This window comes from Scomber scombrus, chromosome 10 (assembly GCF_963691925.1).
Source record: "Scomber scombrus chromosome 10, fScoSco1.1, whole genome shotgun sequence".
NCBI classification, from domain to species: domain Eukaryota; kingdom Metazoa; phylum Chordata; class Actinopteri; order Scombriformes; family Scombridae; genus Scomber; species Scomber scombrus.
In genome coordinates this window covers 22,600,583-22,613,126 of record NC_084979.1, presented here as the reverse complement: position 1 = coordinate 22,613,126, position 12,544 = coordinate 22,600,583, and the positions used below count along the sequence as shown (strand labels likewise).

Here is a 12,544-nt window from a genome sequence, read left to right as displayed (position 1 = left end):
AATTTATATTAAGGTTTTTTTATTCTTAGTTCATTATGTAGTCTATAAAATGTTAAAAGTGGAAATGTCCATCGCACGCACTTGAAATTGCTTATTTTATAACTATCAAACAAACCCCAAACATGCTCAGTCATCACAAAACAAAAGCAGTAAATCCTCACAAATCAAAAGTTTTAAGCATAGTTTGAAACTAGCAAACACACTCATCTAGGACTTTTCCAAGTGTGAATCAATCAAACCTAAAAAAAAACCTTCCATATTAGACATTACGTGCCAGATTTTTTTTTTCTTTTTTCTTAAAGGCTCATGTCAATTTAAAAACATCCTCTCCAAACACACCTATTGGAAAAAAGGTCATTAAGTGTTATGAAACAATGAGAAACCACCAGCACCACAAAACACATTCAGAGAAGCAGAACTAGTTTATTACAAGTTGTGGAAATATAGCTAGCTTTACATGTAAGTGTGCAGGTAACAGCAGTATACAGTACATCGTTACAAAGACATTCAGTGTTGACCTGTGGAAGAGACGTCGCTGCTCGTCTGGAAATTTGACATGTGGAATGAACATTAGCAACTTAAATAATCATGAAATAATGTAAACAAAAAAGGAATGGGGGGGGGGGGGGGGGGGGGCTACTAAACAAGACGGAGAGCTCGCTTTGTTTGTCCTTAAGGACACTTAAGACTATTCCAGTATGAATGCTTTGAAGAGAGACTGCCTGCATTGGCCTTCGTAAACCACAGTCTGTTTAAACAGACTGTGATGTCCTTGGTCCCAGGCAGTGTGGGGGCAAACAGAGCACACAAGTTATAAAAAGAAATTCCACCAAGTGTGGTTAATAAATGCAGTCAAAGCATAATGGTATTACAAATGCAATGGTTATAAGAGTGTCAGCTGGTGGACAATCATTCCTGTTGTCCCTCGCCTCCTCTGCGTTCAGTTACCATCTTTGGTACTTTCACTGGGTGAGCATGACTCAGCTGAATGTTTTGTTGTTGCCCTGCTCTTGTTACTCAAGTTATTCCTTTTACCATCCTGACAGATACATGACCTAATTAATGGCGACAGGGACATGGGGCCACTTCATCAGACATTATTTTGTTCACAAAAGTATCTTAACCCAGATTTTATTTATTTGTTCCCTCTCCAACTGACTTGGTCCCACCTTTAATTTAAAAAACAGAAAGTTGCCATGTAACAAACTACCACCAAAACTGTCACAAACTAATGATGACAGCTTTAAGTCATCCCTCTTTTTTTTTTTAATGTCTGATAAATTAGCTCCAAGGAATAATTATTTTACCTGAGAAATACTCTATATTTTTAAAAATAGATTCTTTCTTCTTTGCTGCTACTGTGATGGATCCACATGGTGGAAACACCTCCTTCCCTCAAAGACACTCCAATATTGGAACATGACATGGCTCACTTACCCTGCTGCACCCCGCCTACTATCCTAATGCTATATTTCTCCCTCATCTCATCACGATTCAAAGTCTGTGAGGGTTGACCCATTTATATGTGCCTTCGTAGCGGAATCCAACTCTCTTTGCAAGATCGTCTGCTTCTACTGGGCCACGGCTACGAAGAAAAGAGAAGAAATTACAATCTACTGTAAACTTCAAATTCCAATTAAGGGAAGAGTGAAAAACGTTTCCTACCTTCCATATTTGTAAAGAGTAGGTTTCGGCTTCTCCTTGTCTATATGATGAAGGAGGGGTGTGAAGATCCTCCATGCTTCCCTTAGTTCATCACTGCAAAACAAAGATATTGATGCTTTATGTGATTTAAAAAAAAAAAATGTGACAGATTGTTTCTGTCATGCTGAGGCAGAGAAAAGATGCACTATGGCGCCATCTTGTGTTAACATGCCATTTCAACAAGGTTTACGATTACAAACAGTGACATGAGACAACTGTGGAAAACAAAGACAGACCTGCGTACAAAGTGCATCTGACTCCCACAGAAGACATCCAGGATGAGACGTTCATAAGCGTCTGGAAGCTTCACATCCTTTAAAAAAAAGAGAAGTTTCATGTTATGTTTAAAAACAAGGCAAAAAAATTGAACATGTGCTGTAAAGAATTATTCTTTTATTTTGTCCTGTTATTTAAAACTCTAGTCAGATTTTTCTGCACAGCTAAATGTACTTGAACCTGCCTTGTATCTACTCTTGTAGGTGAGGTCCAGCTCAGTCTCCTCAGGGCTGAAGTACACGCCGGGTTTCTTGCTCATCATCTTGGCGTAGACGGCCTCGTTCGGCTGCACGCGCACCACCAGCTCATTCCTGCGACACTGATCCGCAAAAATGTCCCCAGGCACATCTGTGAACTGCAGCCGCACCTCAGCCTTCCTCTCATTCAAAGCTTTTCCACAGCGGAGGATGAAAGGAACACCTGAGGAGATTTTTTTTTAAAGTTCATGTATTTTGAATAAGTGCAGAAAAATGTGAGATGAGCAGGATTTGTTTGGTGAAAGGGTAAAATATCTTTACCATCCCAGCGCTCGTTGTGCACGTAGAGCACTACTGTGGCGAAGGTGGCCTGAGTCGATCCTTTAGGTACAGTAGTATCGTCAAGGTAACCCAGTTTGGCGTCTCCCTCACCCTCTGGATCCCCCACATACTGGCCAAGCACCACATCTGACATGGACGCTGGAGCGATGCACTTCAGCACTTTCACCTACAAGCAGGGAACACATGATAAGAATATATGACATACTCTCAAATATTAAAAAAAACTAACATAACCTCTCTCCATATTTGTAGCGTAGAGTGTTGTAGTGTTTTGTACCTTTTCATCCCTGACATCATCAGAGCTGGTGGATGCTGGTTTCTCCATGGCAACCAGACAAAGCATCTGGAGCAAGTGGTTCTGCATGACATCGCTAATCATGACAAAGAAAAACAGGTGGTCACACAAAAAAGAAGAGACAGTAATGCTGTGATTGTGTTAATTCAAAAGTGATACTGATACACCTAATAACACTGGTCAAATCTATCCATAATCAATAGGTTAATTTACAGTGAGCTGTCAGTAATTAGATAAAGATGATTACAAGATAACTAAACTGTTTAAAATAACTTCCTTTTATACTTGGTGAAGAAGCAGTACACCTTATAATGCAGTGCAAAGACAAACTTTATACATTTATTGATTTTTGCTTACCGGATGATGCCAAAATCATCAAAGTATCCTCCTCGCCCCTGAGTGCCAAAGGGTTCTTTAAAGGTGAGGACAACACAGGCCACACTGTCCCTGTTCCAGATCGGCCCAAAGATGCGATTTCCAAACCTGCAACAAACACCAAATCAACATAATTGTCCTCCGCTCAGCAGCGCGACAGCTGCTCGTGACAACATGTACAAATCATTCATCTTCTGTTTTGTTCTCAGTCAAAAGGCTGATTTCTATTTATTTGAATAACGAGGGCTTTTCTAAACCTTGAACCAGCTAAAACTGTGTTGAAGTGTTGCATAATTAATATTAATACCTTAAAATCCACAGCAGATCTTTGGTTAAGCATGAAATTAAGTAAACCCTCCTTTGTCCATGTTGCACAGAATTGCTTAAAATAAACACCAATGATGCTGTATTCATCATGACACCATGACCAATATTCATGTACAGGCTCTGAGAATTTGTTCTTTTTATACTTTATGCCAATTCACAGCATGTGACAATCTGATATTTGACAATCACCAAGCATCATAAACAGTAATAAATCTATTTCATGTATGAATTGTCATACTATATTGATTGTAGTTCCTTGAAGGGCTGTAAAGAATCTTTTTCCTCTTACCTGAGCACCATCAGGTTCTGTACCATTTCTTTGCCCAGATAGTGATCTATACGGTAGATCTGCTCCTCTGTGAAGAGCGAGGAGAGGTGAGCGGTCAGCTCCTCGGAGCTCTGAAGGTCATGTCCAAACGGCTTCTCTACAATCACCCTGTTCCAGCCTCTGCAGCGCACGCACACACACACACACACAAGAAAATGAACATGTTAAGTCCTGTCCACTTCGCTTGATATTATGGTCACCTTTCCTCATACATCGCAATGATCATGAATGGAAGACAGTTTGGTTTCCACTTGAATCAAGATAGGATAAGTCTCTTTGCACTCTTTGGGATTGATTTCACTTTAAAGTTAAAAAGCAAGCCAGTTAGTAGCTCATGAAGATCACATTTATCCTCCATCAAACCTACTTATGGAGGAAACATTTGAGGTCAAAGAGGAAAGAAAGACTTTTCTCTTGTGCCAATGGAAGCACCTAGAACATTCAATTGTACTGGTAATATGGCCCATGTTACTATTGCTGGTGATGGTAAACCTGTTTTATGTCTTAAAGTGCAAAAACTTTAATTTTAAAAAGGGGAGTATTTTGGCACACTGCACATCTAAAAGAATGGCAACCCACTTGTTGCCTGCTGGGTTTGACTTTTATTTGTCCGCAGATATTCAGACATAGCAGGAGAAACAGATGCTTACAAAGCAACAAGTAAACCATATGTCACAGTTAATGAGGTGTGAACTCACTTTTGGCTCATACAGTGGTGCCTGATGTTCTTGGTAACATCGTGGTAGACAGTGGGTGGCAGAGCCAGGTAGAAGAGACGGTTTGCCTCAGTTCCTCCAGGCAGTGACAGGATATGTGTGTTGAGCTTGGAGAATGAAGCCTCATCTGCATATTTCCCACTGATGTAGGTGTTCCTGCTGAAGAATGCTGACAACCGATCTGCTTCTGTGTCCGTCACCTGGGCCAGAGGGTGAGAACAGTTGAGCAAGCATGGAATAGACTAGGGTCATTAAAATTGGAAACTTGACTAGTTTGCCCTCAGGTTAGTGCACACTAGTTACTTGTACTATGTACAATGACAAAAAAGTTTAATCTAACCTAAAATAAGTGAAAAGACAATTCATACAGGGAAGAAAACTTGATTGTTTTCATTTAAAATAGAAGAAGGGCACACTGGAAAAGTGGGTGTATTTATTATCATTTTTTAATGTTGTGCATTTGTGTTACGACTCATTTATTTGATACACCATCACCTTAAAGTTCAGGTGGGTTTTTTATTGCCTTGTTTCTGGTATTTTGGGTGTGTTTTCTTTCATTTATTAGTTTTTTGTATTGGTTTGTATATTGTTTGCAACTATCTGCAATAAATCCTCTATATTAAAAAATAAAAAATAAAAATTATAGTACAAGGGAAAGAAAATGCTGCATCTTAAAAAGGTCCAGTTATACCTTCAGGTATGGCAAGCATGCGCTCCGGATGGCATCAACCGTCAGGTCAGAGCGAGCAAAGCCCACAAAATACGTCTGCTCGGGGAGGAGGCCGTCTCTAAACAACCACCTGAGAGACAACAGAGAAACATGTTTCATTATACGTGAATCCAGAAGAAGCGGTCCAGATTTTAATAGTGTCTCATTGGCCTCTGCTGTCTTTTAGTTCACTTACCAAAGAGTTGGGTAGATTTTCTTCTTAGCCAGATCCCCCTACAGGTACAAACAAACATCCAGAACTATTATTTAATCTTAAAAACATAGGTTATCATTAACTGTTGATGCAATGCAATTTGAGACCTGTTGTGGTGCTATTTAAAATCAGTGCACGCTGCCAAGACTGCCAATTATTTTCCACTGTGCAAAAGTCTCAAGATGCAGCAGCGCTACAGGTCACACAGTGTGGTAACAGGTAAGTAGGCTGCTTCAGCTTATTTAAGAATGACGCAACCTTAAGTAATCCCACTGGAAGCAAGTGCCAACCACCAAGAGACAGTCGGGAAACAAAAGATGGTTCTGCTGCTTAATGAAACCATGTGAAAAAATTTGCTGCTTAGTGGATTAACTGTTGGGCAAGGCTAGTTTACTTTTACAGAACCTCACCTTCAAAAACAAGGCGAGTCAGTGTTGAAACATAGAAAGATACAATAAAAAAAAAGACACATAATAGGTACAATAAGGTACTACAGGAGCAGATGTTAGTCATCTTTTGACAGTGCATGACATGTTTCACAGATATCACCAGGCCCTTTATTAGGTCTCTATTAGATAAAGACGTTATATGCTAGCGTCTGGTGGACACTGTTCAACCTGAGAGGAGACATCAGGTTTCATTAGTGATGACTGAAGGCAAACTTCAATACAAGGACAAATTGGGAAAAACTTCAACCTTCACTAGTTGGCATTTATAAGCAGCATATAAACGTTTAAGAAACTTACACTATAATGTAGTTTTGTAGGCTGGTGTAAAAATAGATAATGACCACACAGTAAAACAATTGTAATAATACAAATTATCCTCATGGGAGAAGTTAGAATTATTAACAAACAGTGTACTGATAAAGAGTACTGACAGCAATAGTGTATTGATAAATACTTTTAAATGTCCTCATAACTGTGTGCAACTCCTGCACTATAATGTGTTATATCCCAGTTATTAAAATGTTTAAATAGTGCTCATTAATGCTAACCAGGAAGTTGAGTGTTACCACAAACTACATAATGCCACATTAATTAATTGAAAGCAATTTCCTCAATAGCAGTAAACTGTTGGCCGCTCTATTCTTTAGTAGTGAATTCCTCAATGTGTAACCCTGCATTTTGTTTAATGTGTGTTTAGTATAATAACTGCAGATGAGAGGAGCAGAAAAGAAACATGTTACTACTCAAGACTCTCGAATGTGGTAACCTTTAATGTCATGAAAAGTTGGTCATGGATTGGATCAGATCATGTTTGCACAGTGTTCTGCAACATTAGGAAAGGTTGTTGAACTCAGTCGAACTTATCAGCATGAAGCTGGAATGCAATAACTGTTGAATTACAGGTGGTAAGTAAATATTAGCAAAAATGTGCAGATAAATGTAATAGGGCCATATAAAAAAAACATTATCTTGGAGCGAACCTGTTTAAACAGGTCACACATGTATCCATGAAAAAATAAGCACATGCAGAGTGAGACTGCACAACTGCTAAGGCGCTCCCCTGATCTGCCTGTGTATCGCACTGAAAGGAAAATGCTGACTGTCAATGACACTGCAGTATTCAGTAACAACGACTCTCTTCACCAGAGAGAAACAGAGTAGTGCAAAAGACAGAAGGGCACAGCCGGTGAGTTACTGAAGTCTGTCTGAATGTTTAAAGAACTGCATCTAAACCATCTATTGCCAGACAAGTTGTGTCTTGAAGGTTTATAAAAAGAAGTAAGAATGACTTTGCAAAAAAAACAAGCTTTGACTAGTGAAAGCAAATGTAATGCTAAATGTTAAAATGTGACTTTGGGTGTATACACATGCTTTCACAGAGACACTCATGTTTTTATAAAGTTATGTATGGATCTACAATAATGTCAGACACATCATTTTAAATTTTGGATACAATTTAGCAAGAAGGAGACACATTTGGACAGATTGAAGCCTTGGCAAAAGGGAGAAGGCACAGTGATGAAACAAATAGAAACACCATGAAACAAAGAAGGAAACAGGACAAAAAAAATTCAGAATGCCTGAAGTGGTTCAACTTCCTCAACTCAACACCTAAATAGTATGAGGAAGTATAGTAAGCAGTGAAAAGAAAATACTTTTCTCGTTACATTCTTGGGATGAAAGAAAAAACAACCTGTCAGCTCAATCAGATCGTTAGCCTGGTTTACTTTGCTGGTTAAACCTGCAATAACTGATTTTTGACATACCATCATCACCTTTAAAGTTAATATGGCAAACGTGCTACGAAAACATTTGCTTATTTACACATTTAGCACTTCAGGAGGAACTTTATCATTCAAATAAAGTTGTGCTTCTGGCCACCTAATGATAATATTAATTCTCCTTTAACTCTGTTTTCAGTCCCTACCAACACCCAAGATGAATATCTGTCCCTTAAGCAGCTCATTGCTCCACTATGTTCACCAGCTAGTCACTAACTGTTTTGTGCTGAGCAGGTAGTGCACAGTGGGGTTGTTTTTAAGAGAAAAGAAGACTATGAGAGCGGTGAGAGAAACCAAAACAGTAAACTTGGAGCCAGACAAAATAAATAAAAAAAATAAGCTGAAACTCACTATAAAACCGAGAGGGGCTGCAGAGTCAAGAGTGACAGTTGTGGTACTGTTGGTTCATCACCACGAGCAAAGCCTCTCACATTACACAGCTGATCAATTATTCGTATTATTCTCATTATTATTATTACTACAACGATATTAATTACAGATGCTTTGCCCTACATTTTGCAATAATTAAATGAAAATGGTGTTAATTTTATCACTGCATTTAATCTAAACAAGTTTTTAAAAAGTTACACAAAAACCGATGCATTGAGCAGTGTGTCTTGCATCATTTAATGAATAGAAAAGGTTCCTACTTGAAATTTGTTTATGCTTCATGGTGTAAGATAATTAAAAAAAATTTACAGCACAAAAACCTTTGTATTACATTTGCAAAATTCTTGAAAATACCCCAGTGCTGCCAACTATGATTACACCAGTCACAGGTATCAAACACTACTTAAACAATAAGCAAAGAGGAACCTTGAGATATTCGCTGTCTCAATTCAGTCTTTTGAAAGCTTGGTTGAGTGCTGCTTGTTTGCAGAAGCTTGGTGAAATCAGTTTCAACATTTCCTCAATCAGATCGTGTGCAATTATTGCACGATTTCTGAAGATTTCAACACACTTTTCTTTGACATTATGGCCAAACAATCTTGCCCAAGTTGCACTGTACACTATACATGGGCCAAAAATAATATTTAAAATGAAGAAGTATCTTAAAGGCCTCATTATTTTATGAGTCATGTTGTACATTTATTTGATCAAGGTTGCTTCAGACCATTAACCCCTTTCAATTAAATTTCACAAGCATGAATTGCCTCATCTGTTCCCATTTTTACACCTTACTTCATACAATCACTTAACAGACTTTAGGTCCCCTCCTCAGCACTCACCGAGGCTCCCATGATGATGAAGACGTGAGCGTCGGACTGATGGAACTCTTCATCTTCGTGCAGCTCCTTCCTCAGCTCCCCAAACACCTCAGAGCGAGAGAGGGGGATGTTCGTCATTTTCTCTAAAAAAGCAAATAAAAAGTTCTTTAAATATTGAAGCTGGCGTGCAGGACTTTTGTCCCCCTTCTGGTATTGAGAAGGGGGTGGGGGTCGGGGTTTACCTGACACAGGTATGCCGAGGTTTTGATGGTCCACAGGGTTTTGTTCCAGTGTGCCCGATGGACCTACTGTTGCAGCTACAAAACAAGGGGATAAATTGTTTTAAGCCCCCAAGAAATGACTCGTTTCACTATCAGATCCATTCAGTCTGGTAACTTTTGGAAAATCTAGGAGAGCCGTGTGATTAATGGCTAAATGGCCAGTGTGGGAATGTCACGCTCGACATGAGATGTAAAAACTCTGCATACTGTTAAATAAAGAGAGATAATCTGGGGGTGATAGGCATAATAAGCATTGTCTGAACTTGTTTGGCGAGGGTTTGAATGTATCAGAGGCTCATTTATATGTAAAAGATCTGCACTGCAGGTTTAAACCAACCATCAGGAGCACAAATTCAGGTTGTGCACCTAACAGGAATTTGGCAACAAACTTGCATAACAATGAATATGTAAAAACAGTGTTACTCAACATCTGACTGGTAGAGTTCATGTCATACATGCAAAACAAAAAAAGAAGACTGTGCAGGCAAGTGTTGGCTCCGTATCTACATTCATAATGCACACAACATGTTTGCTGACCTTTGACAAATGCATGCTGTTCACTTTTAGTGCAGTTTACCAGACAGCCATTGATTTCCACTAATATCTGAATAAGTGAAATGAGTATCAAAATCAGTTGGTAGCCTATTGTAGACCATGGTGGAGAGTTGCCAATGATTTAATAAGAAGAAAAATGTTAAAACAAAAATGTGAGGGCACCCCTAATATCAGGCCTCACAATTAACTTGTTTTGTCCAGCAGCCACTCAATAGATTACCATTGTTTTTTTGGCCTAGTGAATGAAGATAATCTCCCAGCCACTTGCAGCATTTCGATGGTGGCTGGTGCTAATTTCTGCCCTGCCTAAAATGTGAAGCTGATGGATGTTTTCTCCTGGCTGGTAGCACTATAACAGATTTCAAGAGTCTAAACAAGCAGAGTCAGTTCCTTTCATTTATTTTGCATTACTGAAGCTGGCATTAGATGAGTAATCCTTCACAGAGTAAATATAAAGTTTGCAGTCATATTTGTCAATGTAATATTGTTTCCAATGAAAGCAGTTTAGGTGATACAGTGCAGAGTGATTTGAAAAGTCTGTACTGATAATAATTAATACTGACGTGATGCTCATAGTGCAAGATATCAGTTTCAATCAGTTTTTCAGGCAAAAAACCTGAACATTCGCTGGTTTTAGCCTTTCAAATGTGAGGATCTGCACTCATCATCTTTTCAACATCTGTCAACTAATAGATGTCTGAAACCATACAACACAATGCATTTGTAAAGTTCAGCAGCATTGTTAAACATGGTTAGCTTTAATATAAAATATATGTAATTTGTACTAACTAGGCAGGCCAAAACAGTGGCCCTGCTCCTTTACTTCCTTGTACATTATACAACACTTATATGATAAGGGGTATCATATTTAAGTGAATAAACAAGCTTATATTTCCTCGTGACTCATTTCAGTTGGTAACAGTGAACCAAATAAGGAAGTACCACACTAGTTTTTTTTCATTTCAACACTAACTTCTGTTTTCACCCTCCACTTCAGCCTGCAGGCTGGGTCGATAATGGGAAACCAGCTATGCATCCCTGAAGTGCTCTGTGATGATAGATAGACACTAATAATCCTGTGAGATTACATGTGCATATCATAGTAAACACTCAGGAGGGTGGACCACACGTGGATTTTATGTCAGATGGTCGCTAACTTAAAGGCTCTCTACAGAAATAGCCTCGGACGCTCACACAACGCACACAACAAACTATAATGATATTAGTCAAATCCTCCATCCTCTCAAATCCCTTATTTAGCGGGGCTAAACCTCACCTCAGTGCAGCAACACCGTGATAAAGCTAACAAACCGAGGCTAACATTTAGTCTCACATGAATGCCTCTTTTCATTAATAGACAAGTTAGCTGCTAACTATCCAGGATGAAACAGGGTCACATTTAAAAAAAAACATAAAGCTGCTAAAACTGAGCTTATTTTACTGTAAACTTGTGGCTAATAATGCTACAATTTAAAAAACCGCCCTGTCATCGTGCTGTTATAACAAGTTAAATTAAATTACCACTTAATTTACAGCTAGCAGGCAAGCACATATAGCTTTACGAGTAGCAACATGCGCATTAAAAAGCAAGCAAGCTGTGAAATTAAAAAGAAAGAGAGTTAAAAGCTACTTACAGGTCCGAGATGATACCCCTGGCAGTCAAAGCTGGGTGACTAAAAATCAGCTGTGTGACTAAAAACACACCTTATATACACACACACATACACACACAACAAGCCCTCGGCACGGCTGCTGCTGCTGTTGCTGTTGCACATTAGCCAGAGGTTACTTCCCTGTTGAAGTGACAAAGCAGAAATGAGAGATTTTATTGGTTTGGGAGAAAACTCACCAGCGCTCGCTCGAGTCCCCATCACTGTCAGACCGTGTGACGTCAGCGCCCCTGCACCACGTGGGCGGGGTTTAACTGTATGTAACCCCCCCCCCCCCCCCCCCCCCCCTCCTCCTCCTCCTCCTCTTCTACTACACACACACTATAATGAAAACTGGACAGGTAAGTACATGAGAATGCGGGAACACAATGAATGGAAAAAGGTGTAAAATAATAAAAGTAATAATAAAAAAAACAAGATTCAACCTGTTTTTAAATTTTTATTTAATCCTCACATACTGTTCATACCCGCCACAGAAAATTTCCTCACAATTTGTCTCATTAATAAAGTTCTGAACCACCAATCAAATGTGTCTTTCATTGTAAGTGATGTAGGACAAAATTCAGTGTCCATGTGCAAAAATGTGTTTAAAAGTTGATCTGAAGATTATATGAGGCTTCAGTCATTTAAATTGGATATCTGCAACATTTACGGTCTTTATAGTATCAAATTTCCTCTTTGTGTTTTCTTGTTAAGTGTTTCCCTGTTGAGCTTTTAAATACATTTTTGCACACTTACATTGTAAGTTAATTATGGAGGAATCTAATCTACTAATCTCTGATAATAAGTATGATCAGGATTTCAGGTTTTTCTGATTTTCTGATTACAGTAGGAAAACCCTGATCTTTGGGCCTGACCATCAAGACAGACTTGAAAAACTGTAAACCTGTCCTTTAAGTTATTGACTTTTTTCCCTTTTGTCAAGAAACATTTACAAATACTGTTAAAGGACTGGTTCATGTTTTAGTATTGCTTTTAAAGGATAAAGCTGGTCATGTTCTGTAGTTTGGTCACTGACAATAAATTAGATGAAAGCCCAAAACTGTTGTCCATGTGTCACTACTACACTGTGGCTGTCAGTCACAGGCCAACTGGTAAATACATTTTTATAAATGGG

The 12,544-nt window shown here is 38.8% G+C and overlaps 1 protein-coding gene across 1 annotated transcript; it reads right to left on the bottom strand.

The window, feature by feature from the left end:
• Positions 1-403: 403 nt before the first annotated feature.
• LOC133987567 (glucose-6-phosphate 1-dehydrogenase) lies at positions 404-11,556 on the bottom strand. The gene is made up of 14 exons (XM_062426969.1): positions 11,392-11,556; positions 9,164-9,238; positions 8,943-9,064; positions 5,466-5,503; positions 5,252-5,360; positions 4,543-4,760; positions 3,806-3,964; positions 3,172-3,297; positions 2,797-2,890; positions 2,499-2,685; positions 2,165-2,400; positions 1,941-2,017; positions 1,666-1,758; positions 404-1,585 (listed from the first exon to the last, which is right to left on the bottom strand). The coding sequence occupies exons 3-14, from the start codon at positions 9,057-9,059 to the stop codon at positions 1,495-1,497; spliced, it is 1,545 nt and encodes a 514-aa protein (XP_062282953.1). The 5' UTR covers positions 9,060-9,064; positions 9,164-9,238; positions 11,392-11,556; the 3' UTR covers positions 404-1,494.
• Positions 11,557-12,544: the final 988 nt, after the last annotated feature.

Bases quoted from the DNA above. Each gene is read 5' to 3' on its own strand.
- LOC133987567 (XM_062426969.1), bottom strand. From the start codon at position 9,059: ATGACGAACATCCCCCTCTCTCGCTCTGAGGTGTTTGGGGAGCTGAGG. The intron at 5,504-8,942 runs GTGAGTGCTGAG...TTGTACCTGTAG, and splicing joins TCATCATCATGGGAGCCTCG to GGGGATCTGGCTAAGAAGAA. The intron at 4,761-5,251 runs GTATAACTGGAC...CCTCTGGCCCAG, and splicing joins CATGCTTGCCATACCTGAAG to GTGACGGACACAGAAGCAGA.